The following is a 24276-nucleotide window of genomic DNA, read 5'->3' on the forward strand; positions in this document are numbered from 1 at the left end:
AAGCATGTCTATTAAAACAATATTTTGTGTTTTATAGATACTCTAACTAATGTGCAAAGAAAAACACAGGCAAAGATTTTCAGATTGCTAAAGAGATGTATTGATCTCAAATAACTGCCTTGTAGACTGCTACCTTTTAATTAACCCCAACACAGTGTTGCCATTTTTAAAGATGTGTCTGGGCAGCACAACACATTGCACAGGGCACAAAAATATAGCGCTGAATATTATGTCAGCCTGTAAATAAGCCATACCCCCACTCGCAGCCATGCAAACAACGGCCAGCATGTTAATCCAACATGGTGTAAATGAAGCTGACAGATAATATTGTAACTGCACCTGCCTAATCATATATACTACTATCAGTACACTATTTGGATATTTAATATCCAGAGTAGACTGGATCCTACAGGGTAGATTCTTTCACACACAGATAGCTCATTGCAGGACTTGGTCATTGTTTATGAAGGTCTTGTTAAACATTATTAAAAATGAATCCCCTTTAAATCCTTTAATTTGCTTTTTATCTACATAAAGAACTACTCATAATGGATGGGATGAAAATAGACTGTTTATTTTTCTTTTTGACCTCCAGCCTATAAACATAGTGAGAAAGAAGTTGATTCACTACTGTATGTATGATGGCTGTGGGAAATTCCCCCAAACTAGTGTGTCATCTAACACTGCCACCCACCCTTTTCCTTTATGTTTACTGGAAGCACCTTGATGCAAACAGGATATCTTAGCGTGAGTCAGGTTCCACAGTTTCTACCCCACAATCTGAGTAACCCATTCCCCACGCAGGCAGGAATAAAACCAGCCCATCTGGAAAGCTATCCCTGAAACTTGGGAAGGAGAAAAAAAAGCTTTGTGCTTGAGGAGCCCATCACCAACGCCATAAATCTGGTTAAATGGCACAAGGTTGTTAGGCAGACAGAGTAGCTGATGTGTGGGATTTGGCAGCAGGAAGAGAGGATTGGCTGGGAGAGATAAAAGGAGGGATGTTGGGTGGGGGAGTGGCAGGGTTGTTTGGTTGGAGTTGTAGACTGGGAGAGATAGCTGAGCATTAGGCCCCTAGAAGCTCCTCCATTAATGAGGGATTTTTTCCCACAAGGCAGGAGACTGTCTATCCATATAGAATAGGAACTTTCCCACAAAGGATGAGCCTATGCTTGGAGGGGGGAGGGAGTTGTTCCCTGGACCTGCAACGCTAGATGAAAAGGACATTGTCCCTTACCAGAAAATTTTTGTTCTTTATAACATTCGAGGGACTGTGCAGACCTGAACAGTAAAGATGTGGGGCACGCTGCCACCAAATGATGAGTAGGAATGAGAGAGCAGATTGCTTTTGCCAAACTCTTCCTTCAAAAATCCAGAAGGTAAAGGGGTGTTGGGTTGGAGGCTCAGTGGAGGAGATAGAGCTGAAAAATGGTTAAGGGTGATGTAAAGACCAATGGGGGCTGCTGAGTTGGGTACTCAAGAATGGCAGGACGGCAGGGTTGGGAAGGGCAGAGGCCAGGTGCAGTGTCAGAACAAGCATCTTGTCCGATTTTGCATCTGGTTATACATCTGTTTTTGCACCCTCATCAAAATTTGCATCTTGCTCAGCCCTGATTCAGAGGATACAATTTCTAGAGGGAACACTGTCAGAAATTGCATCTGGCTTTCCTGTTTCCTCAGCCCCTGGTTGAGGTGATATAGTTTCTTAAGGATGGGCGCCACCCCCATCTTATCCTCAACTATATTCCAGGGGATACAATTTCTGACACACTTCATTGGCTTCCCTCAGAAATTGCATCCTCTGGACCTGAGCTGATGATAATCTGGGGACAGTTTCTGACACACTTCTCTGTCATCTGTCACATACAAACAGTTTTCCCCACCTATTCTCTGCGCTTGTCGTAAGGGGGAGCACTTTTTGCCTGGTGCATCATCTCACAATCAAGAATTACTATTCCCTTCTGAAGGAGCTACTGTTTAGCTTTAAAGTTATACTAATTTAATTTTTTGGGATGAAACTATCTTTTTAGAAAATGTCTGTTTCCAATTATGACCCACCTGTGAATACTGTTAAAAAAAAAAGATACTCTGTGTGGTGTAATTTATTAATTGTTTGGGAATGATATTCAGGAGAAAAGTAATGTGCATCCTAGATTAAATAGTGTTTTCCCTCCTACTGTATCCATTGCTGTCCCACCTGAATTACTCAACAACAAAACTAGGGCCCTGTTGTCTGCTGGTGTAAAGGGGCACAGCATCATCTTTAGGTTACCAGCAGAGAATCTGGACCATACTTTCAAAAGCCAGTAACCAGATGGCCATGGAGCAACTCTGATGATGACAGATTGTAAACGCCCAGGGGGGCAGCTCTCCTCCTTCTGGGTTTGCACAAGGCCTGGCACAATGGAGTCCTGGTCCATGTTGGTGTTACTACAGTACTAATCAGAAACATGCTTGGTGCGGGCAGCTCCCCCCGTTTCATGCCTCTGCTCTGTGTGTGCCAAGGGGCACGTGGGCTTATCTTTTAAAATCCCAAACTACGCCTAGAAGCCGGCAACCCCGGAGGGGCCGGTGGCTGGGTCAGGGCCCTAACAGGCGGCTGCTCCCTTTCTGCCACGCATCGGGCTAAGGCCAGAGCCGCCCCCTCTCCGCGGGGCCCGCCAGCGCCCCCCGGGCTCTGCTCCCTGGGCCCCCGCGGCGGGCGGGCGCTGGTGACGAGCACGCTCCGGCTGACGGGGCCATGCTAGGGAGGGCGGGCGCAGAGGCGGGTCCGAGACGAGGCCCGGCCCGGCAGGGCGGGCGCTGGCGGCCGGGCGCTGAGGCCCGGAGCGACGGGCGCTGCGCAGAGCCCGGGTCCCCGCTGCGGAGGGTGAGGGAGCCGAGCCCGGCCAGGCCATGCCCGGCCCCCCGACGCTGGGGGCGGCAGGCCCCGGCCCGGACCCGGAGGAGCGCTACGATTTCCTCTTCAAGCTGGTGCTGATCGGGGACGCCAGCGTAGGCAAAACCTGCCTGGTGCAGCGCTTCAAAACCGGGGCCTTCGCCGAGCGCCAGGGCAGCACCATCGGCGTGGACTTCACCATGAAGAGCCTGGAGATCCAGGGCAAGCGGGTCAAGGTGGGCCGGAGCCGCGGGGCTGCAGGCGGGAGAGAGCCCCAGAGCCATGGGGGGAGTCCAGGGGGCACAGGTGGCAGCTCTGCAGAGGGACCACCCCTGCCCTGTATCCGAAGTGATGCCCCTCAGGTGGTTCCTAAAAAGCCAGGACCCATATCCGCCCTGGGGCACTCAGCAGCCTGTGATCCGAGCAGCCTGGTTTCCAGCCAAGACTGGCACCCAGAGGTGGGGGTTTCTGCCATAAGTAGAACATGGGCAGGGGAAGGGAGGGAGACAGCTGTCAAAACAGTATTCTGCATTTCATAGAGTGGCCTTTGTTTGGTGGTAGCATGTGGTCACCTGAGCAGAGGTGGAGAGAGCACTGGAGCCTGTAGGATGGCTGTCACGTAAGCGCTGAGCTGCCCTGACAGAGAAACCAGCGCCGTTATTGGAGGATGGGGAGAGGAAGAGGATATCCTGGCTGGCAGCAAACATCACAGCCCTGGCATATTACTGCCCCATGCCTGTTCACTCCACCTCTCCCTCTGCAGTGAGATCCCTACAAACAATGTGTATACTTTTTCTAAACTTAGCTATAGCATTGCCATGAAACAACTGCCACCGCTCCCTGCAGAGGTGGCTGCATTTCAGTGCTCTGTGCTGGGATCCCTATGCAAGTTTGTGCAGACAGTTAAAAGTGCTGTTGTGTTCAGAAGTGAGACCTTATTTTACTCTAAAGATCTACTGCCTATGTGTGTGACAAAAATAAGTTTATCTTTATTGCATTTACCACTTAGGAGTCAACTATGGCACAGTGAACTGGACTGATTTCTGCTCACCTCTCAGCAGTATCAGTTAAGTTCTAACTGCAGAATCGTCAAGACAGGTCAGGTACAACTGACTATAATAAAGAATCTCAGTCGGTTCTGGTTATTGATGATAATGCTCAAGCTAGAAAAAACACAGTTTGAATTTCAGATCCCAGTCTGAGGTTGCAGGGCTGGTAGTTAATTTGAAACTTAGATTTTTTTCTAAGCACTTTGTCACATTGAGATCCCAGTGTACAAAGAACCACACACAAAGCCACTTGGAGGATCCTTTTTACAAAATAGAATGATTCGGTGGCCTTAATTCTGGACCCTGCTCATCCTGTGTATATCAGCTCTGTGGGCATACAGGTGCCACACAAAACTGGCATAGCTACCCACTGGGAAATAGCTCCATTGTATCCAGACCATCTCTTGGGGCAATTCAGAAGAGGGAAAGCACACTGCACTCCAACTGTTTATTCTTTGATGCTGAACAGCCTATGGGGCTGCTTAATTTATTCTGTGGACTAGCCCAGTTACCTCCAGAATCCAGGTAGTATGCAGCCATCTTTGCTCATTTCCTTCCCTTTCACCCAGGGGCTGAGCAGAGCTCAGTTTGGTCACAGCCTAGAGTCAGGGCCTCTTTAATATGAAAGAGTTATATAAATATGGTAATTACAATTGTATTTTGGTCTGTCTCGCAGCTGTGTGCCAAGGTAGGGGGCCAGGTCCTCTAATCAATGCTTCTTCCTTCAGAGTAGCTTTGGTGAGGAGAGAGGGCAACAATCCTAGCAAGTACGAAAAAAGTGACAGAAGAGAATGATCAAGGTTATTGGGAGGAGAGGGTTGATGAGCTTACAGTAAGGAGTATGGTTTCTATGGACAGCTCAAAGTTTAGGTCATTTACTTCCTTGGCAGGTGTTTTGTCTTTCTGGTTCCAGTTCTGTCTGAACAGCTGGGGTAAGCAGTTCATGTTTCAAGTCACCCTGCAAAAAGTATCATTTTGGGTTTTTTTAATCTTATATTAGTTCCTCTTTCTTGCTTTTCACCAAGTTAGGAGGCACAGGAAGTGGGGTTTTCCCCTCTAAGATTGAAACTTGGCTCAATTTAAACGCCAGACACACACAAAGTGACAAATGTGTCTCTCGTGCCAGGTGTCTCTGCTAGGGAAACTGAGAATTGGGCAGCTCCAGCTCAGGGACTAAACCAGACCCTTAGGTACTGCAGAAGTACTGACAAAAAGAAAAAGAATCTTTAATTCAGCACCAATAGGCATTACAAGCAGGCAAATTAATCTACAGTATTTATTTAGTAAGGTGTACTAATAGATCCAGCTAGTAGACATAACTTAGTTGGCACTACATTTTGGTCTGAATTAGAGATGGAGCCAAAGATCAGAACATGCCCAAAACTTGAAAATGTTTGGATGTGGGTCTTTTGTTTGGCCTATTGAGATAGTGACTGATTGTGAAATTTGGATCCAGCTCTGGATTCGAAACTTACCTAGAGGTGTTCAGCTCTTGAGGATCTAATCTAAATAGGTTTGTTCAGCATGTTACAGGAGGCTGAGAATAGGGAGGCATTTTATTTTCATTTTGTAATGACACTTACAACTTGGATTTAAATGAGACATCATGAAGCTCATAGGCCGTACATATTTAACAAACTTAGTTTCAGTGCAGTTTATGATGGGAGGATTCCTTATTCTGACTATATAAGATCAGCATATATAGGAAACCTGCCTGACTGGAACTTAATGGTCAAAAACCAGTCTCTGCTAAACATTTCATCTGATTTTTTTCCAACCAACTCTATTAAAGATGAAAAACATAGGCCCGATTTCTAGCAACAACAGTGCCAGGCAACCCAGTGCAGCATGGTTAAAAGTTGTAGTATACAAGTATAGTATACAAGACCTAACTGTATCCCTCTAACCAGATTAAAACCCATGAGGACAGATGGTGGGATTTTAAGAGTGTTCAGCATTGGTCTAACTGCTCCCTATTGAAGTAAATGGTAACACTCCCATCAATAAAACAGTAGTTTGTTCTGAGTGAGCAATAGAAAGCTTTTGAGAGAGAACAAAATACAAATCCACAAGTCCTTATTAGCATGGTAGCAACATTTCCTTTGTTTATCTTTATGTATTTACACAGGTGGAAGTTCCCTTAGGTTACCTAACAGTGATTTATTTTGGCAGAAAATTTACAAAAAACATGAATTAAATCTGACATTAATCTTTGGGATTAGTTGTTAGACTGGCCGTTTTAAAAACTACACTTACGTACTGGTTTGTGAGAAAAGCACATATCAGCTGATACACATTTTAAAGTTCTGCATAAACACCTGTTGGATTTCCTTAAGTTGCTGTGTCCTAAATAGAACCCCTCAATCTTCTCATTTAAACAGTCAATGCCAAAATTAAAGCAATAGCAGGGTAATCGTTCAGAAAAAGTAGTGGCCCTCAGATGAGCAGGCAAAGTTAATTTGCCTGTAACTGTCCATTCAACACAAGCTCTGAGGTTGGGTATCTGAAGCTTTCATTTATAAAATAAGTTTACCCTAAACAGCAGAGGCCCCAATTCTGTTGTTGTATCTGTGCAGGCACACCTCTAGATCTCTATCTTCAGAAATCTGACTGCAAAGATTTGAATGAGAGATCAGGGCATTAGTCTGTGAGACTGACAATTGTCCCTTAAAGGGACAACAGTTTATGAATTACACTTCTAAAAACTTTAGCAACTGTTGTTAAAAGTACCAATTAAGATTGTAATAACTGAAAGATTAGTGAATACCCCCCCATTTGCTTACTTTGTTCATTTGATAGCACTTTGTATGTAGTTAATATTACTATTTCTTTTGTGTAGTCAGTTCCCCCTGTTTGTCTTTCTTAAAGCAACAGAAAAGAGAGAAGCTTTTTTTTTAAACCAGGAAACTAGCTTTTGTAATGCGAATCCTTTTTTATGGCGTACCGGACTTATTAATTCACATGTTGAAAAAGCCATCAACCAGCCTCAGGAGTAGTCTCCCCAGAGCTACCCAGTCCTTCATTTGACAGTTTTTTAATTTCTGCCTAATCACCCAGTTTAGGGCACTGTCAGATAACCAAATAGCTGATATTTAATTGCAAAATAGCTAAAGATTTTTAGAACACAGAGTTACAATGTATGAATCGATCCATGACAAAGGCTCCCTTGGTATGATAGACTGCCGTGGCTTTTTCAAATTATTCATTACTTTCAATGGCATCCACAATGTGTGAGTCATTTTCCAAACATAAAAGGAGGCACAGACTCTGTCCAAGAGCTTACAATAAAAAAAAATACAGAGCTGATAAAATCTATTATGTCAATGAGATAGGGAAAATGAGAGTGTGATACAGTTAAAGGAGACCGTCTCAATGAGGTCTAAAGGACTGGAGTCAGTATGATGATTTCCTTCAAGTCCTTTTGATGTGATTTCATGGGTTTCCTTGGTTTGCTAAATATTTTGAAAAAATTCAGATCTTCAACATTTTGGTTATTGGGCTTTGTCTCATTTAAGAATTAATTGATTATTTCATCATCAGTTTATGTATGTATTACATAATGTACTCACAATTGTGGAGCTCACACATGTAGAGCCAAGGTGTCAAACATAGGCCCATGGGCTGGATTCTGCCTACATGATGCTTCTGTGTGGATCACAGGGCATATATTTCAATTCTCAGCTTTCATTTAAAAAGAAAAAAGGAAGTTTCAGCCCTTGTGGCTGCAGTGACAGTCTTCCAAATGCTACCAACTAGTGCAGTGACATCTGCCTGAATCTTCAGACAGCCTGAAACAGCGTGTAGTGGACATCACTTAGGGACCAGCATGCCTAGTGGGCAGGCTGCAGTTCAACAGTCCCCACAGTCCTAGGATGGCTTTATTGGGCAACCTAAGGGCATTGCAGCTGAGTGAAAATCTATCATCCCCCAGCGATCTCAGGGTCCTTCAGTCAAACAAAGGACAGAGGGAAGGATGGGGGAACCCAGGCCCTCCCTCTCCACCACCTGTCAGTCCCCTCTAGCTAATACTGCAGGCAAACCTCCCTAGGTCACTTCCTACCTCCCCTGTTCTCTTCTCTCCTCTGTTTGGGGTGTGGTCACAGCACTCTGCTTCCCTCCCAGCAGAGGATTGCTCAGCCTCAGACAGTCTCAACTATTCAGATAGTCAGTGGGAGCTTCTGAGCTCCCTTCTCAGTGTCCATTTATTGCTCCTTATCAGGGAGATAGAAGACAAGAGAAAGTGGGGTCAGGCGGCCCCTGGCTGCCCAATCAGGCCTTACCCACAGTCAGGGGCGGCTCTAGAAAATAGGCTGCCCCAAGCAGCGCGGTGTGCTGCGCCGCCCTTCCTCGGTCCCGCGGCGGGTCCCCACTTCCCGCGGCTCCGGTTGAGCTCCCGCGGCAGGTCCACCGGAGCCCCGGGACGAGCGGACCTCCCGCGGGCACGGCTGCGGACGGTTCGCGGGTCCGGCGGCTCCGCTTGAGCTGCCGCAGTCATGCCTGCGGGAGGTCCAGCCGAGCCGCGGGACGAGCGCCCCCTCCGCAGTCATGCCTGCGGCAGGTCCGCTCGTCCGCGGCTCCGGTGGACCTCCCGCAGGCATGACTGCGGCAGGTCCACCGGCCCAGCCTGCCGCCCCCTAGATTTGGCCGCCCTAGGCAACAGCTTGGTTTGCTGGTGCCTAGAGCCGCCCCTGCCCACAGTCCAGAGCCTTTCCCTGTAAAGTTCTCTGCCCCAGAAGCTACTAACTGGCTTCCTTCCTGCAGACAACCTCTTCTTCACTCTTCCCCTGCCAAAGTCCCCATTTGAGCAGGTCTTACATTTGGAGCATGCTCTGCTGCAGCTGAGAAGCAGGGTCATCTTGGACCAGTACTGCTCCATCACTCCCTGAGTCTCAGCGAGAGGTCTGTAAACCTCATCATACCGTGATTTAGGTGTTACATATTCCTCATCCCAATCTGGAGTGTCAGTTCTAAAGCCTAATGACTTCACACATCAGTGGCAACATGAACTATTTAATCGCTGGTCATTTAATCAATTGGAACGGTGGAAGGGGGTGAAGATCACAGGGGTTATGATTTGGGAGTTGCAGCACAGAAAGAAATAGAGGGAAGAACAGATGAGACACAAAGATAGGGAAGGAAGAGAAACAAAGGACAGAAATAGTTGTGTCCTGCACGGACCCTAAGTTAGGCGCCTAGGTTCCCATTACAATGCAGGGGGAGAGATATCATCTCAGAATGGGATCTACAAAAGCCAGTGGGGATCCACCAAAGCAGATCTATACATAGGCCATATTCTCCCCTGGATCTCTTTTTACCCCAGCCCACAGACCATAAACAAAGGTAGAATTTGGCCCTCTCCTCAATGAAATTGACACCCCTGGTATTGAAGAAAATAGGAGTGCAACGTTCCCAACAAACTGGAATTCAGCCTGGCACCTTTTTTCTTTTAGAATGTCACATGACAGGATGAGCCATTCTGTATATTAATAGAATTTTGAACTGAAATGCATTAGTGGAAAGGAGGTCTTGCCTGTTCAAACCTTGGGTTTGTTCTTGTTGGGAAAGATCATACAGATTAAGTTACAAAAATTGTTTTGATAAAGCTTTTTCCAAGTACATACAGGAATTTGCTGGTGTACTGAAATCTATACTGTTGTTTGCCATTTGATATGAAAGGACTTAAACATGGTAAACTGGCTTAGAATCACTTAGGAGGAAGCACCCTTTGCATCCATTACCAAAGAAATTATATGAAAGTTTCTACTCTCTGCGGGATTCATAACATGCAAACTCCCCTGCTGTGTTTGTAGTGCTAAACAATTAAATACTTCCTAGAGATGAAATATCACTGATGCGGTTGCACAAACAAAGTGAACATGCACCCCCCACTATCTCCTACTTCTTTAGGAATTGTGATAAATAAAGGGAGGGGGGGGAGCTCCCTTTTATGGACACCCAGCAAGCAAGTTAGCTGTAAAGTCCCTCTTGGTGGCTGTTCACTGCTTGCTTTACCTGTAAAGGGTTTTAAAAAGTCCCCCAGGTGAAGGAAAGGGAGTGGGCACCTGACCAAAAGAGCCAATGGGAAGGCTATAACTTTTTAAAATGGGAAAAAACTTCCCCTTTGCTCTGTTGTTTTTTCTCCAGGAAAGAGGGGAACAGGGAGCAGTTATGCTATGAGAAGCTTTAAGCCAGGTATGATAATAAATCATCAGATCATACCTAGAACTACTTATTTGGAACTCCCAAATGTGTAAGTAGATCAGGAATGTTTAGAACAGGGGTCGGCAACCGGTGGCTCGCGGCTCGCCAGGGTAAGCACCCTGGCGGGCCGGCCCGGTTTGTTTATCTGCCGCGTCGGCAAGTTCGGCCGATCGCGGCTCCCACTGGCCGCGGTTCGCGGTCCCAGGCCAATGTGGGAGGCAGGAAGCGGCGCGAGCCGAGGGATGTTCTGGCCGCGGCTTCCTGCCTCCCGCATTGGCCTGGGACTGCGAACCGCGGCCAGTGGGAGCCGCGATCGGCCGAACTTGCCGACGCGGCAGATAAACAAACCGGGCCGGCCCGCCAGGGTGCTTACCCTGGCGAGCCGCGAGCCACCGGTTGCCAACCCCTGGTTTAGAAAGACATGATTAGGTTTATTTCTGTTATTTCTTATGGCTAATGGACTCCTCTGTGCTCACCCCAGATGTTTTTGTTTGCTTGTAACCTTTAAGGTGAACCCTCAAGAAAGCTGTTTTGGGTGCTTAATTTTTGGAATTGCTCTTTTAAAATCTAGCAAAAGTCTAAGTTCCAGATGTATTTTCTTTCTCTTTTTTGTTTTTAATAAAATTTACCCCCTTTTTTTTTTTTAAGGACAGGATTGGATTTTTGGTGTCCTAAGAGGTTTGTGCATGTTGTTTAATTAGCTCAGTGGCTCTCAAACTTTTTTACTGGTGTCCCCTTTTACATAGCAAGCCTCTGAGTATGATCCCCCCTTATAAATTAAGAACACTTTTTTATATATTTAACACCATTATAAATACTGGAGGCAAAGCAGGGTTTGGGGTGGAGGCTGACAGCTCACAACCCCCCATGTAATAACCTTGCGACCCCTTGAGGGGTCCCAACCCCCAGTTTGAGAATCCCTGAATTAGCTGGTGGCAACAGCTAATTTCCTTTGTTTTCTTTCTCAGCTCTTCCCCAGAGGGGGAGTGAAAGGGCTTGAGGGTACCCCACAAGAAGGAATTCCCAAGTGTGTCTTCCTGGGTTCCAAAGGGGGTTTTGCATTTGGGTGGTGGCAGCAGTTACCAAGCTAAGGTCAGAGAAAAACTGTAACCTTGGGCATTTAATACAAGCCTGGAGTAGCAAATATTAATTTTTAAAATCCTTGCGGGCCCCTACCTTCTGCACTCAAAGTGCCAGAGTGGGGATATCACAGGAATACAGAGTGGGAAGGAAGCCAGTGCTTAGTAAATTATATAGGGAGCAGGGGAGGCAAGACAACTTTATTTTCATGGGTTTTGTGTGTGTTTGTTCAACATGAACCTTTGCTATGCAACATATTTCTCAGTGCTAAAAATTCTGTCCTGGACAACTTGAAAAATATTCATTTTGCTATCTGATTTCACAAATAAAATTCTCTTCTAGATGTACATTGCATGACATATGTTGACCTAATCCTGTATTGTTATGGCCAATGAGAAACTTACCATTTTCTTCAATGACAAGATTATGGAAACATTGTCCATTTTCAGTTAGTTGAATCAGAACTTTCTTAGAGGCTAGCTGTGACCAGTAATCACGTGTGCACCATGTAATCATACCCTATACAGCACTGTAACAATCTTCATACAAAATATGCCTTGTGAGGTATCATTTGAAAACTAATAATTCACTGGTCAATAATATCGTGGTGAAATGTGTGCAGTGACACTATATATAAAGTTATGAACATAAGATAAAATTATGACTGAAATGTATTTACCAGACAAGTCTTGGGAGGGGTTAAACCTGTTTCTCGAGGACAAAAGACAAGTTAATGACGCAAGCCAAGTGGATTCAACGTTGACTGGCAATCACCACTCAAGTAATCATTTCTTGGCAATGAAAGGGGGCAGGAACAGATCAATCTGCATTTTAACAAACAACATGGAAGCTCATTTACCACGAGACTCCATGTCTCTGTCCCCACAGTGGGAAGGAACTTTATCTAGGGGTAACCCCCAGGAAAATGCTTTTCAAAGGATGACTGGAGTATAAAAGTGAGGGGGGAAAACACCGTAGGTATTTGTGCTCTGCCCCAAGAAGACGAAAGAACCAGGCTTTGGACTTTGGGGAGGGGTTCTGACCTGAGAATTTGGTCAGCCCTGTTGCTGGGAACATATGGTAAGGATTGGTAGTTAAATACATTTGTCTTATTCTTACACACAATGCTGAATTAGGTTTGATTTAACTGAACTGTTTGGGTAACTCCAGTTAAAGTAGCAAACTGTTGCTTATTGACACCATACCGGTGTAACAGACTTCTAATATCTGAACTGTCTAGGAGAGAGCTGGACAAAGTAGAACATACGTTTTTGGGAAAATCCAGGACTGGAAGTGTGTTGGGATCACCCTGCAAGTGGTAACCAGCATTGGTGGAAGCCAGAGTGTGACTGGAGTGTTGCTGGCAGGCTGCAGATATACAGCCACTCAGCGTGTTACCTGCATCTGTTTATGACTGGTTCAGGTTGGGAGCTAAAGCAGCAAAGCATTGTGAGGCACCCAAAGTTGCAGAGCAGGTGGTGACACAACCCCTCACTAATCTGGATTACTCCCCGGAATGTGACACTGGCTCAAGAGTGTGGAGTTACGTCCCAAACGAACAAAGGATCATTAGAAACCTCACCATCTTTCTTTCTAAGTGCAAGGCACATTTCTTTGACCTTGCCTTTTCTAACAAACATACAGCAATGTGTTTGTAATGTATATAAAATCCAAAACAGAACACTCCCCTGAATACACTTCTAGCCCTGGGGAGAGGACAAACAGATGTGAGGCTATGTCTACATTTAAACTGCTACAGCAACACAACAAACTAGGGAAATGCAACTTAGATGGAGGTGGGTGCAAAACTGGTTGAAAAACCGTTCCCAGAGAGTAGTTATCAGTGGTTCTCAGACATGCTGGAAGGGCATAACAAGTTAGGTCCCGCAGGGATCAGTTCTGGGTCCAGTTCTGTTCAATATCTTCATCAGTGATTTAGATAATGGCATAGATAGTACACTTATAAAGTTTGCGGACAAAACCAAGCTGGGAGGGGTTGCAAATGCTTTGGAGGATAGGATTAAAATTCAGAATGATCTGGACAAGCTGGAGAAATGGTCTGAAGTAAATAGGATAAAACTCAATAAGGACAAATGGAAAGTACTCTATTTAGGAAGGAACAATCAGTTGCAAACATACAAAATGAGAAATGACTGCCAAGGAAGGAGTACCACAGAAAGGGATCTGGGGGTAATTAAATATGGACCACAATTAAATATGAGTCAACAGTGTAACACTGTTGCAAAAAAAGCGAACATCATTCTGGGACGTATTAGCAGGAGTGTTGTAAGGTAGACATGAGAAGTAATTCTTTCGCTATACTTTGTGCTGATCAGGTCTCAATTGGACTATTTTGTCCAGTTTTGGGCACCACATTTTAGGTGAAAGATGTGGACAAATTGGAGAAAGTCCAGAGAAGAGCAACAAAAATGATTAAAGGTCTGGAAAACATGACCTACGAGGGAAGATTAAAATAATTGGGTTTGTTTTGTCTGGAAAAGAGAAGACTGAGAGGGGACATAACAGTTTTCAAGTACATAAAAGGTTGTTACAAGAAGGAGGGAGAAGAATTGTTCTTCTTAACCTCAGAGGATAGGACAAGAACCAATGGGCTTAAATTGCAGCAAGGGAGGTTTAGGTTGGACATTAGGAAAAACTTCATAACTGTCAGGGTCGTTAAGCACTTTAATAAATTGCCTAGGGTGGTTGTGGAATTTTCATCATTGGAGATTTTTAAGAGCAGGTTAGACAAACACCTGTCAGGAATTGTCTAGATCAGGGATGGGCAAACTGCGAGCCAGATCCGGCCCGTCAGGGCTTTGGATCTGGCCTGCGGGCTTGCCACCCCTGTGGCGCTGCAGGCCCTGCGCCGCTGCTGGAAGCGTCCGGCACCACGTCCCTGCGGCCCCTGGGAGAAGTGGGGTAGAGGGCTCTGTGCACTGCCCTTGCCTGCATGCACCACCCCCCCCCAAGCTCCCATTGGCCGGGAACGGAGAACTGCGGCCAATGGGAGCTTTGGTGGAGCCTGCCCTGGCCTCGGTGTATGCCGCTGCCACCCTGGAGCCACTCCAGGTAAGCGGCGCCAGGCCAGAGCCCGCATCCCGAACCCCTCCTGCACCCCAAACCCCCTGCCCTGAGCCCCCTTGTACACCCCGCACCTCTCCTGCACCCCAACCCTCTGCCCTGGGCCCCTTCCTGCACACCACACCCCCTTCCACATCCCGCACTCCCTCCCGCACCCCAACCCCCTGCCCCAGCCCTACATTCATGGCTCTGCATGCAATTTCCCCACCTAAATGTGGCCCCCGGGCCAAAAAGTTTGCCCACCCCGGTCTAGATAATCCTTAGTCCTGGCATAAGTGCTGGGGACTGGACTAGATGACCTCTCGAGGTCCCTTCCAGTCCTATGATTCTAACTGCAGCTGCACTGCTCTAGCGCTTCAGTGTAGACACTCACTACAGCAACAGGAGGGATTCTCCAGGCCACCTCCCTGAGAGGCGATAGCTAGATCAAATGAAGAATTCTTCTGGTGACCTAGCACTGTCTACACCAGAGGTTAAGTCAGCCTAAGTACACTGCTTACACGTGTGGATTTTTCATACCCCTGAGCGATGTAGCTAGGTCAATCTAACTTTTTAGTGTAAACCTGGCCTTAGTCTCATTGTTTAATGCATTACCGGAAGGAACTCCAATACTGTGGTGATGAGCATGGTATAAAAACATATAGAATGGAATGTTTTACATGGTTGTTGCAAAAATGTCACTGCACACTCAGGGTACAGCTATACTGCAGCTGGGAGGGGTAATTCCCAGCTCAGGGAGAAATACATGTGCTAGCTCTTATCAAGTTAGCATGCTAAAAATAGCAGTGTGGCCACAGTGGTTCAGGCTAGGTACCCAAGTACATACTTGTGGCTAGTCCAAGCCACTGCCAGTGCCACCACAGCCACATTGCTATTTTTAGCATGCTTGCTCAATCAGACCTACCACACACATGTGTACCCAAGTTGGAAATTACACCTCCCAGTTGCAGTGTAGATGTGCCCTTAGTGTATAGGGCTGTCGTGACAAGACATCTGTATGACATTGCATCACAGTATTCCTATGCATGACTGGTGCCATTTTAAACATTGACATTTTTTTACTTGCCAGCTCACCTGTGATAGATAATTTACTGTTTTGCAAGATTGCAACCAAAAAAAGTAAAAACAAGCCCTTCTGAATGTTTTTTATATTATAATAGGCACCCAGTTCACCATACTGGGAGATGGAAACTGGTAGGAACTGGAAACTCCATGTGAATATTAGCAGGGGAATTTTCACAGTGTGTGTTGGTAAGAAATAAAAATAGCTTTAGATTTGATGAGTACATGGGTATTGAAAAAACTAAATTTATGCTAAAAACAACGAACTGTTGAATTTTTAGATATAACTACTTAGAAGAGAGTTTGCTGTAGAGAACAAGAGACTATTGATGGATTCCATTAAATATTGGTAATCCTTTTCCTAATGTATATGGAATTGCTAAATCCAAATTGAAATATGTGGATGGTATGGTATTTTTCCATTCTCAGGCTTTCTTTACAATCAATTCTGTTTTCTTGTGTAATATTAAGTGGTGATAGTACATCGATCCCTGAGGGATACCTGATGTGCTGCCATCTTTTGGATTGTGTGGTTTGTAATTGCAGCTGGTAAATTCTTGGTAACATTTTGATCCATCTGCTATCAAAATGTTAAAGGAGGAAAGGGAAAAAAGAGGGGTTTGAGGGGGGATGGTTCTCCACTGATCTTTAAAAGTGTCTCTTTCACTGCTGCTTTAGCATCACTGTGGGATAGTTCAAAGTAACATGCCTATGTACGTGCACAGCATTGGATGTGCATTTTACCCAGTTTACCTGGTAGTTGTTCAGCATTCAAGCCATTAAACTTTATGCAGCAATAAAGAACCAGAGAAACCTCTGTTGTTTGTGAGGCTAAGTTTGTGTACAGTATGCTCATTATTTTTGCAATAGGAGTAGCTCCTGTACAAGTAGGTGGTTGTCTGTCAAAGTAGTACACTCTGTTTAGCACATTGTAGTCCAGTGCCAGCCAATGCTAAGGCCTGTGGTGTCCACAAAACTCAAAGCAAAAAACAGACCAAAATAACAAACTCATGTAATAAATAGGCATTCAGTAGCAAAATTACTATCACAAGACTAGCGACAAGGGCAGCTCCTCTGCTTTGTTCAATGAGAGTATCCTATCACACTTCCTGAGAACAGTGACTATTTATCCTCCCTCCTTTACCCTGTACCCACTTGCTCCTGGTGATAATTGCTTTAAAACGTCCTGCCAGTCTCTCAATATATAGCTGTTTTGGACTTTTCAATGTATTCAGTTGAATTGAACCCTTATTCCCCAACTTCTCTATTTCACTGTCATAATGTGAGTTGTTGCCAGTGTAATTACAAAAACAAAAATTGTTTAAACAACAGTTAAGGTTGCTAAGTGACAAATGCACTTTATCACATCATTTACAAAACCTAAGCACTTAAGGAAATAGTTAAGAGCTTCATATCTTATAATGCCTGTGTGAACACAACATTGTTATGAAATATAAAAATATGTTATCACATCCTTAACACTGATCCCTGGATTGTATAGTTCCTTTATGTATTTATTTTGATTTTAGTGTTAAAATTTTTTTTCAAGGATACTTTGAATGAAAAACAGTCACTTTTAAGAGTAGAATTTTTGGTAAAGAAATTGTAATTGCTGTTTCTTGCCAATGATGTTGCATATGTAATTTAACAGGAGAATATGTAACTGTCAGTTCCTCATAAAATTATAAATATGACTTGCATTTGAGGCTTATTAATGTGTACATCGTGTTTCTTTTTCAATAGGATTTTGTGAAGTATATGTATTTGAGACTATTGGAAAAAATTGCATTTGGTTTGGATCAACGATTAATTTCCTTGATTTGAAGTGCTTGGGTTTTCTAGTGATGCTGTCTAAACAAAACAGTGTTGCCACTCTAACTTTTTTAAATGAAGTTGTTTGATTTTTAGAATTTTCAAGGTGAGTTTTTCCCTAATATTTATTTATTTTTCTAAATTAAAAGAGGTGAGTTGTGCTGGTCAAAATAATAGCCTTCCTCATTCAACATACAGCTGATAAGATACAAGATCCCAAGGAAGGTAAATTAGTCACACACGTATGCACAGCACAGCCTATAGTCATTGTAATATTGGTAAAAAGTCAGCAATGTAAGGGTCCTGCAAGAGGCTACCTAAGTCCTTGTATAGGAATGTAGAGGGATTTAGGGAAGTAAGACCAAGAGGTTCTAGAACAGAGGTGGGCAAACTGCGGCCTGGGGGCCACATCCAGCCCTTCAGATGTTTTAATCTGGCCTTCGAGCTCCCGCCAGGAAGCAGGGTCTGGGCTTGTCTCGCTCCGGTGCTCCAGCTGGGGAGTAAGGTAGGGGTCTTGCCCCACTCCACACGGCTCCCAGAAGCAGTGGCATGTTCCCCCTCTGGCTACTACGTATAGGAGCAGCCAGGGGGCACCACACGCCGCCCCCACCCCAAGCGCCGCTCCTGCCCCTCCCATTGGCCAGGAACCAGAGCCAATGGGAGCTGCAGGGCCAGCGCCTGCACACAGGACAGCGCGCAGAGCCGCCTGGCCACGCCTCCGCATAGGAGCCGGAGGAGGGACATGCTGCTGTTTCTGGGAGTTGCTTGAGGTAAGTGCTGCCCAGAGCCTGCCCCCCTGACCCCTTCTGTGCCCCAACCCCCTACTCCAGCCCTGATCCCCCTCCCGCCCTCAGAACTCCTCGGTCCCAGCCTGGAGCACCCTCCTGCATCCCCAACTCCTCATCCCCAGGCCCACCGCAGAGCCCACACCCCCAGCTGGAGCCCTCACGCACCCCAGCCCCCAATTTTGTGAGCATTCATGGCCCGTCATACAATTTCCATACCCAGATGTGGCCCTCGGGCCAAAAAGTTTGCCCACTCCTGTTCTAGAAGGAAACAACACAATTTAGGGAGGTTTCAGAGTGGTAGCCGTGTTAGTCTGTATCAGCAAAAACAATGAGAAGTATTTGTGGCACCTTAGAGACTAACAAATTTATTTGGGCATAAGCTTTCGTGGGCTAAAACCCACTTCATCAGATGCATGGAGTGGAAAATACAGTAGATAGGTATATATACACAGTACATGAAAAGATGGGAGTTGCCTTACCAAGTAGGGGGTCACTGCTAACAAGACAATTCAATTAAAGTGGAAGTGGGCTATTCTCAACAGTAGAATACCAAGGGAGGAAAAATCACTTTTGTAGTGGTATTGAGGGCAATGTAATTAGGGTGGCACATTTAAAACAGTTGACAAGAAGGTGTGAGTAACAGTCGGGGGAAATTAGTTTCCCAGTCTTTATTCAGGCCTAATTTGATGGTGTCCAGTTTGCAAATTAATTCCAGTCCTGCAGTTTCTCATTGGAGTCTGTTTTTGAAGGTTTTTTTGTTGAAGAATTGCCACTTTTAAGTCTGTTATTGAGTGTCCAGGGAGATTGAAGTGTTGTCCGACTGGTTTTTGAATGTTACACTTTTGAATAAATGGACACAAATCAGATATCAAGAATTATAACATTCAAAAACCAGTCGGAGAGCACTTCAATCTCCGTGGACACTCAGTAAGTCACAAACTACCTACATAACCTACAACTCTCCAGTTACTGCCTCACATACATAGCATCCATCATTTCCAGATCATTTACAACCGTTGCCTGGAGTTCTTCTCCATCTTGGTTGTGTTCTAATATAGCTTCTGCCCATCTCCACTCCTCCAAAAATGCTCTCTAACCAAGATTTCTAATAACCTGTTAATTGGAAGGATTAATTTTAACTAATATACATATTACTGGATTCTAAATAAACTGTTACCACCTAGGAAAAAGACCAGGGCATCCTAGACAGCAAAAACAAAACCTCTGATCAGGTATGCAGCAGTGGTCAAAAAAATGCAGCCACAATGTTAGGATGCATAAGAAATGGGATGGAAAACAATACTGATCCAGGGTATATCCCGACTAGGATTTCTGTGTTACATTCTGGTCATGTCATCTCAAAAAGAATCTAAAAGAAATAGAAGGGCTCAGAAATTGAAAGACTTTCATGCTTGGGGAGATTGAAAAGACTGAGACTGTTTACCTTAGAGAGGGGATAAAAAAAAGAGAAGTCATGCTAGAGGTACATAATACAGTGAATAGTACAAAGAAAGTAAACTAGACACTCCCATTTGCCCCCTCAGAATACAAGGAAAAGGAAACATTCAATGAAATTGAAAGGCAACAGATTTAAAACTGAAAAGAAAATACTGTGCAAGTCATTGCTACTATATATTGAGCTTGATAACATTCAAAAAGGATTAGAAATTTATATAGTGAATGAGACTATTCACAGTTACTTTAAATTAAAAAGCTGTATGGGATAAATTCTCATGCTTCAGGAAGTGAGACAACCACAACGTGACAGGGTTTAAGAAGAAACTTTCTCCATGAGCAGGTTATTCTGTACTGTCCACCATCAGTTTTATTATACTTTCTTCTGATGCACCCCATGCTGGCTACTCAGACATTGTGTACTAGTCTAGATGGACCGTCAATCTGATATAGGATGGCAGTTCCTATGTTACTGGATTTAAGCGAGAGCATTACAGTTTAGACAGGCCTATTACTACCTGTGCATAATTTCTGTTCAGCCTCCTAAATGAAGAGGATGGCTGACAGACATTCAGTTCTGTGACACTCTTTATCTTCTTAGTTGTGTAAAGGGAAGATTTTTAGGTAAAATATTTAAATATCCAAGCAAAATTAGCCTGATTTTTCAAAGTACCGAGCAGTCTGAGCTCCTTATGACTTGACAGGGAGTTGGAAATACTAGCATCCCTAAAAACGAGGTCACTTTTGCATAAGTGCCTAATTATGGCTTTTGGTGCTAACTTTAGGCAGCCAAGTATGAAAATGCTACCAAGTAAATAATTCTCATCTCAGCTGAGGAACACAAATTTTTAAGAGAAATTTTAAAAAGCACTACATTTGTGCATAGATTTTCTATAAGGTCACTGAACCAACTCCTGTCTTGTTAACCAGCAGAGCTCAGTGTGTGTTTAAATCCTGACCCAGCCACATTTCATTCAGGAGGAAAGGTCTTAACCTGGAAAGCAAGACCAGTTCCCTATGTGTGAATAGCCAGTATCTCACTGCATGTTTTATTTTGTTTAGTTGCAGATCTGGGACACAGCAGGCCAGGAAAGATTCCGAACCATCACACAGAGCTACTACCGAAGCGCCAATGGAGCAATCTTAGCCTACGACATCAGCAAGAGAAGCTCTTTCCAGTCCATTCCTCGCTGGATTGAGGATGTGAGAAAGTATGCTGGTTCCAACATAGTACAGTTACTGATTGGTGAGTTTGGAAAATTAATCCCTTTCTGGATGGGTGAGGAATTCAAATAAAACTATACAGCATCAAAGCACTGTGCAAACACTAACCACTCAGACCACCTCTGTGAGGCAGGTAAGAGTTTTATCCTCCTTTTACAGAAGTCAGAACTGCCGTAATAAAGTTAAATTATTTGTTTATGGGGAGCCATTGTCAGAGACAAGGTTCTAATGCAGAGGTTTCTGGGTTCCACTCTCCTGTTTAGACATCGCTGCCTCAGCATACATGTTTAGTCCCAACTTGTAAGGGGCTAGTTTTGAGACTGACAGCCTACTATTCTGTCCTTTAAATACTTTATTTTCTGGTGAGTATATTGGTAATTGAATCAGTATTTCTCTTCCTTCAGTCATGGCTTCAGTCCAGCATATACCATTTACATCACATTGTGTTATTATTTATTACTTGTATTACATACCATCTGGCATCCCTAGTCATGGACCAGGACCCCATTGTGCTAGGCAAGGTACAGACACACCAAACAACAGTTCCTGGAAGTTTAAAATGTATTGAGTTCATATTATGTTAGATAGGAGGTTTCCTTTGCTCTTCACTTTTTATTAACCCTGCTAGAGCTTGCGTTCTCTGACTTCATTCACTGTTCAGTGTCGTTCTTGTAGATCTGAATTTCAAAGTCAGGCAGAGGTGAAAATGCATGCACCGTTGTGCACTTGATTTGTACTGTCAGTTACCGCAATTCTATGTGCAAGTTGAATGTTAGTCACACAGTTGCACCCCTGATCTTTGAAAAGCCAGTCCATGTGTGTAATTTCATTTCTCAAGGGCAATGGCTGTGTCATCATGCCTGCTAGATAAGCACCAGAAGACTAAATTGTAGTCTTAGAGTCCAAAGAGTGAATGTTAGTTTAATTTTATATAATGGCATGGGTCAGAGTTCTGCATCCAGCTCCTGTGGGCTGACCAACAGCTTGCACTCGCTCTCACTTTTACCTTCCGTTCCCTATTCCCCGCCCCTGCAACGTTTTTGGCTTTGACCTCCAGCCCATTTTCCCTGCCTCACCAAAGGCTCTTGCTGCTGAACTCCTGCCCCACTCCCATGGTTCCTGCTACTGTCTCTTTTCTCCTTCACGCCCCCTCCTGAACATTTGCACAGACATAAATAATTATAAAAAAGTTAATCTGTAAACAATTCCACTTTCTTCTGCCAGGAAACAAGTCTGATTTAAGTGACCTTCGAGAGGTTCAGCTGGAAGAGGCTCAGAATCTGGCTGAACACTACGATATCATCTGTGCCATAGAAACGTCTGCAAAAGACTCCAGCAATGTGGAGGAAGCTTTTGTGAAGATGGCAACGGAGCTCATGATAAGGCATGGAGGCCCCATGTTCAATGAGAAAAACACAGACAGCATCAAACTTGACAGCAAAGACATAGTAGAAGGCTGGGGGCCATGCGGTTGCTGATACAAGCTAGGTGGTACCCCTGACTTTTCTGGAATTTAGAGGGATGTCTCCCCCTAAGGCTGAGTAGCACAGTAGCTGTATCCTCCTGAGAGACCAGCATTTTTGTAGACGTTAGACACCAATGCAATCAAGATTTTGTCTTTTACTTTTAAAAAGGGACTTTGTTGAGGTTTAGACCTAAAAGTTCAACCTTCCTTGACATTTACTCTGTATTTGCCCCCATTATTTTCTTTGCTGCAGCCTCCTCAGTAAGTTATGAATCTGAGTGAAGCAGCATGGATCTGTTTGTTGGAGGGCAGGGGAAGGTAACTAGATGAGAAACCACCACATACCTAAAGTCCTAAACCCTTCAGTATGGGATAGCTGGCAAAGGTGTAACTATTTTTGCTTTTAGGTCAGTCAGCCTTGATAGAATCTTTAAATTCTCAGCATTCCACAAATGACCACATACACCAGACAGATTAGACAGTGACTGTGGCAAAGGTGTTTCAAGTATCAAAATGCTTGAATGTTTTGAACACGGGACCAGGCAGCAGTCACCTGTCCAAGACACTGGACCACCGTGGAAGCTCTCTCCTTGAAAGTGAAATGTGGCACATGGACTGCGAAATACTGTTGGTACAAGCCCAAGTGGGCTGTCGTGCTGATTTTTAAAAAATCATCATTCAAATAGTGAAATCAGCCTGAGCAATACCGGTTGCCTGCTTGTTTAGCAAGATAAGAAACATTAAATGTACTGACTCAAATTCACTCTTGGAGAAGGAGGGGTTTGATTATTTTGTTACTTATTTGCACAGTGAATAGTTCCTTTTCCAACTTGGTGTCACGGAGTTTTTACCCTCAGCTTTAGTCATTTCATTCCATAACTCAAGAACAGCACCACTGGAAATAAGAACTGGAGAAGCCTTGAACAGACTTTGCTAACCATGACTGACTTTGGAGTGCTGTATTATGCCTAACTGGTCACATAGAACGTTAATTCCAATCACGTGTGATTAGCATTAGTTTTTGTGGCCAGAGGTTTCATTGCACAAGTGACTGTGACTTTCCCATTCTTTAACTACAGCCTGGGCATTTGATGGGACGGTGAACTTCAAATTAGCTGAGGATTGTATGAAACATGATTTCTTGGCTATCGGAAAATATTGAGATCTCTCTGATTCCCTCTCTCACAATCACAAGTTGCCAGTTGATTTTCATTTCTTGCAGATCTTCAGCAAGAAAAATCTTGTTACTGTTGACCAAAAAGTCTGCATTATTAATTAAATTGATTTAATAACCCAGCTAAGTAGTTGGCTTAAAGATGTAGCTCTTTATTAGGAGCTTATGTTGTGTCTGCCGTTAGAAAGTGCTGACGCCAGCAACTATCCCTGGATTTACTCTCTCAAGCACCTTACAAACAGGGATTTACAAAAGGAACAGAAGCTGGATTTTTTTTAAATCTACAGTTTAAAGCCAAGGTTTTCAGAATAGTGATTTTGGGTGCCTGACTCTAGATATTTTAAAAGATCCTGATTTTCAGAAGTGCTGATTACCCACCCTCAAAAATCAGGTCTCGTTAAGGTGTTTCAGGTTGCTGCACCTGTAGAAAAAAAAATGAAGGCACCCAAAATCAGTCATTGTTTTTGAAAGTCTTACCCTAAAAGGATAGGGTATATTTGGATTATTGTTATTACCAGGAATACAGCTTATGGCCATTACACACATAGCATGAAAGCCAAGAAACTAGGAAAGGGCTAATATCATGGACCCTGTTTTAAATGTTGATTAATCAGAAAAATCATTTTCCTGCAGAAAATGTTGAACTATTTTCTACTGAAGTAGTTGATTAAAGAATTATGTATGTTTTGTAGACTGTGTGCTTGTGATTTAAGATAAACTTGACTTCAGATTTTATAGTTGTAAGAATAAAGGGGCCTTAAAACATTTAGTTCAGTTTTCACATTTCTATTTTATATGGAAATGCAGGATGAGGCACAAATATGGGTTTTGGTTTTAAATAGGGCAGTTTTCCAGGATACTCCAGGGTCTCCTACATCCAAAGATAAGAGGCACCGAGTGCCCAGAAGAAACTAAACACTGGAGATGGAGTTTTTCCAAAACTCCAGGCAATTAACTTAGTATCGGTTAGTAAACAGCAAACCTCCTACTCTGTTCCCAAAGAG

General features: G+C 44.1%; 1 protein-coding gene across 3 annotated transcripts; it reads left to right on the top strand.

Annotated features, from left to right (window-relative positions):
* Positions 1-2787: 2787 nt before the first annotated feature.
* RAB43 (RAB43, member RAS oncogene family) lies at positions 2788-24037 on the top strand. 3 transcript variants are annotated; one of them, XM_045024275.1, is made up of 3 exons: positions 2789-3114; positions 20478-20655; positions 21858-24037. In XM_045024275.1, the coding sequence occupies exons 1-3, from the start codon at positions 2896-2898 to the stop codon at positions 22109-22111; spliced, it is 651 nt and encodes a 216-aa protein (XP_044880210.1). In that variant the 5' UTR covers positions 2789-2895; the 3' UTR covers positions 22112-24037. The 3 variants fall into 3 exon arrangements, with proteins under 3 accessions (XP_044880211.1, XP_044880210.1, XP_044880209.1); XM_045024274.1 differs by having other exon boundaries at positions 2791-3114; positions 20472-20655; XM_045024276.1 differs by lacking the exon at positions 21858-24037 and having other exon boundaries at positions 2788-3100; positions 20472-20608.
* The last annotated feature ends 239 nt before the right edge of the window (positions 24038-24276 follow it).

The sequence above is a fragment of the Mauremys mutica genome, chromosome 7 (genome assembly GCF_020497125.1).
Source record: "Mauremys mutica isolate MM-2020 ecotype Southern chromosome 7, ASM2049712v1, whole genome shotgun sequence".
In the NCBI taxonomy this organism is placed as follows: Eukaryota; Metazoa; Chordata; order Testudines; family Geoemydidae; genus Mauremys; species Mauremys mutica.

Excerpts from the sequence above, each read along its gene's own strand:
- RAB43 (XM_045024274.1), top strand. The coding sequence starts at position 2,896 with ATGCCCGGCCCCCCGACGCTGGGGGCGGCAGGCCCCGGCCCGGACCCG. Across the intron at positions 3,115-20,471 it reads TCCAGGGCAAGCGGGTCAAG|TTGCAGATCTGGGACACAGC; the intron begins GTGGGCCGGAGC and ends TATTTTGTTTAG. Across the intron at positions 20,656-21,857 it reads CATAGTACAGTTACTGATTG|GAAACAAGTCTGATTTAAGT; the intron begins GTGAGTTTGGAA and ends TTCTTCTGCCAG.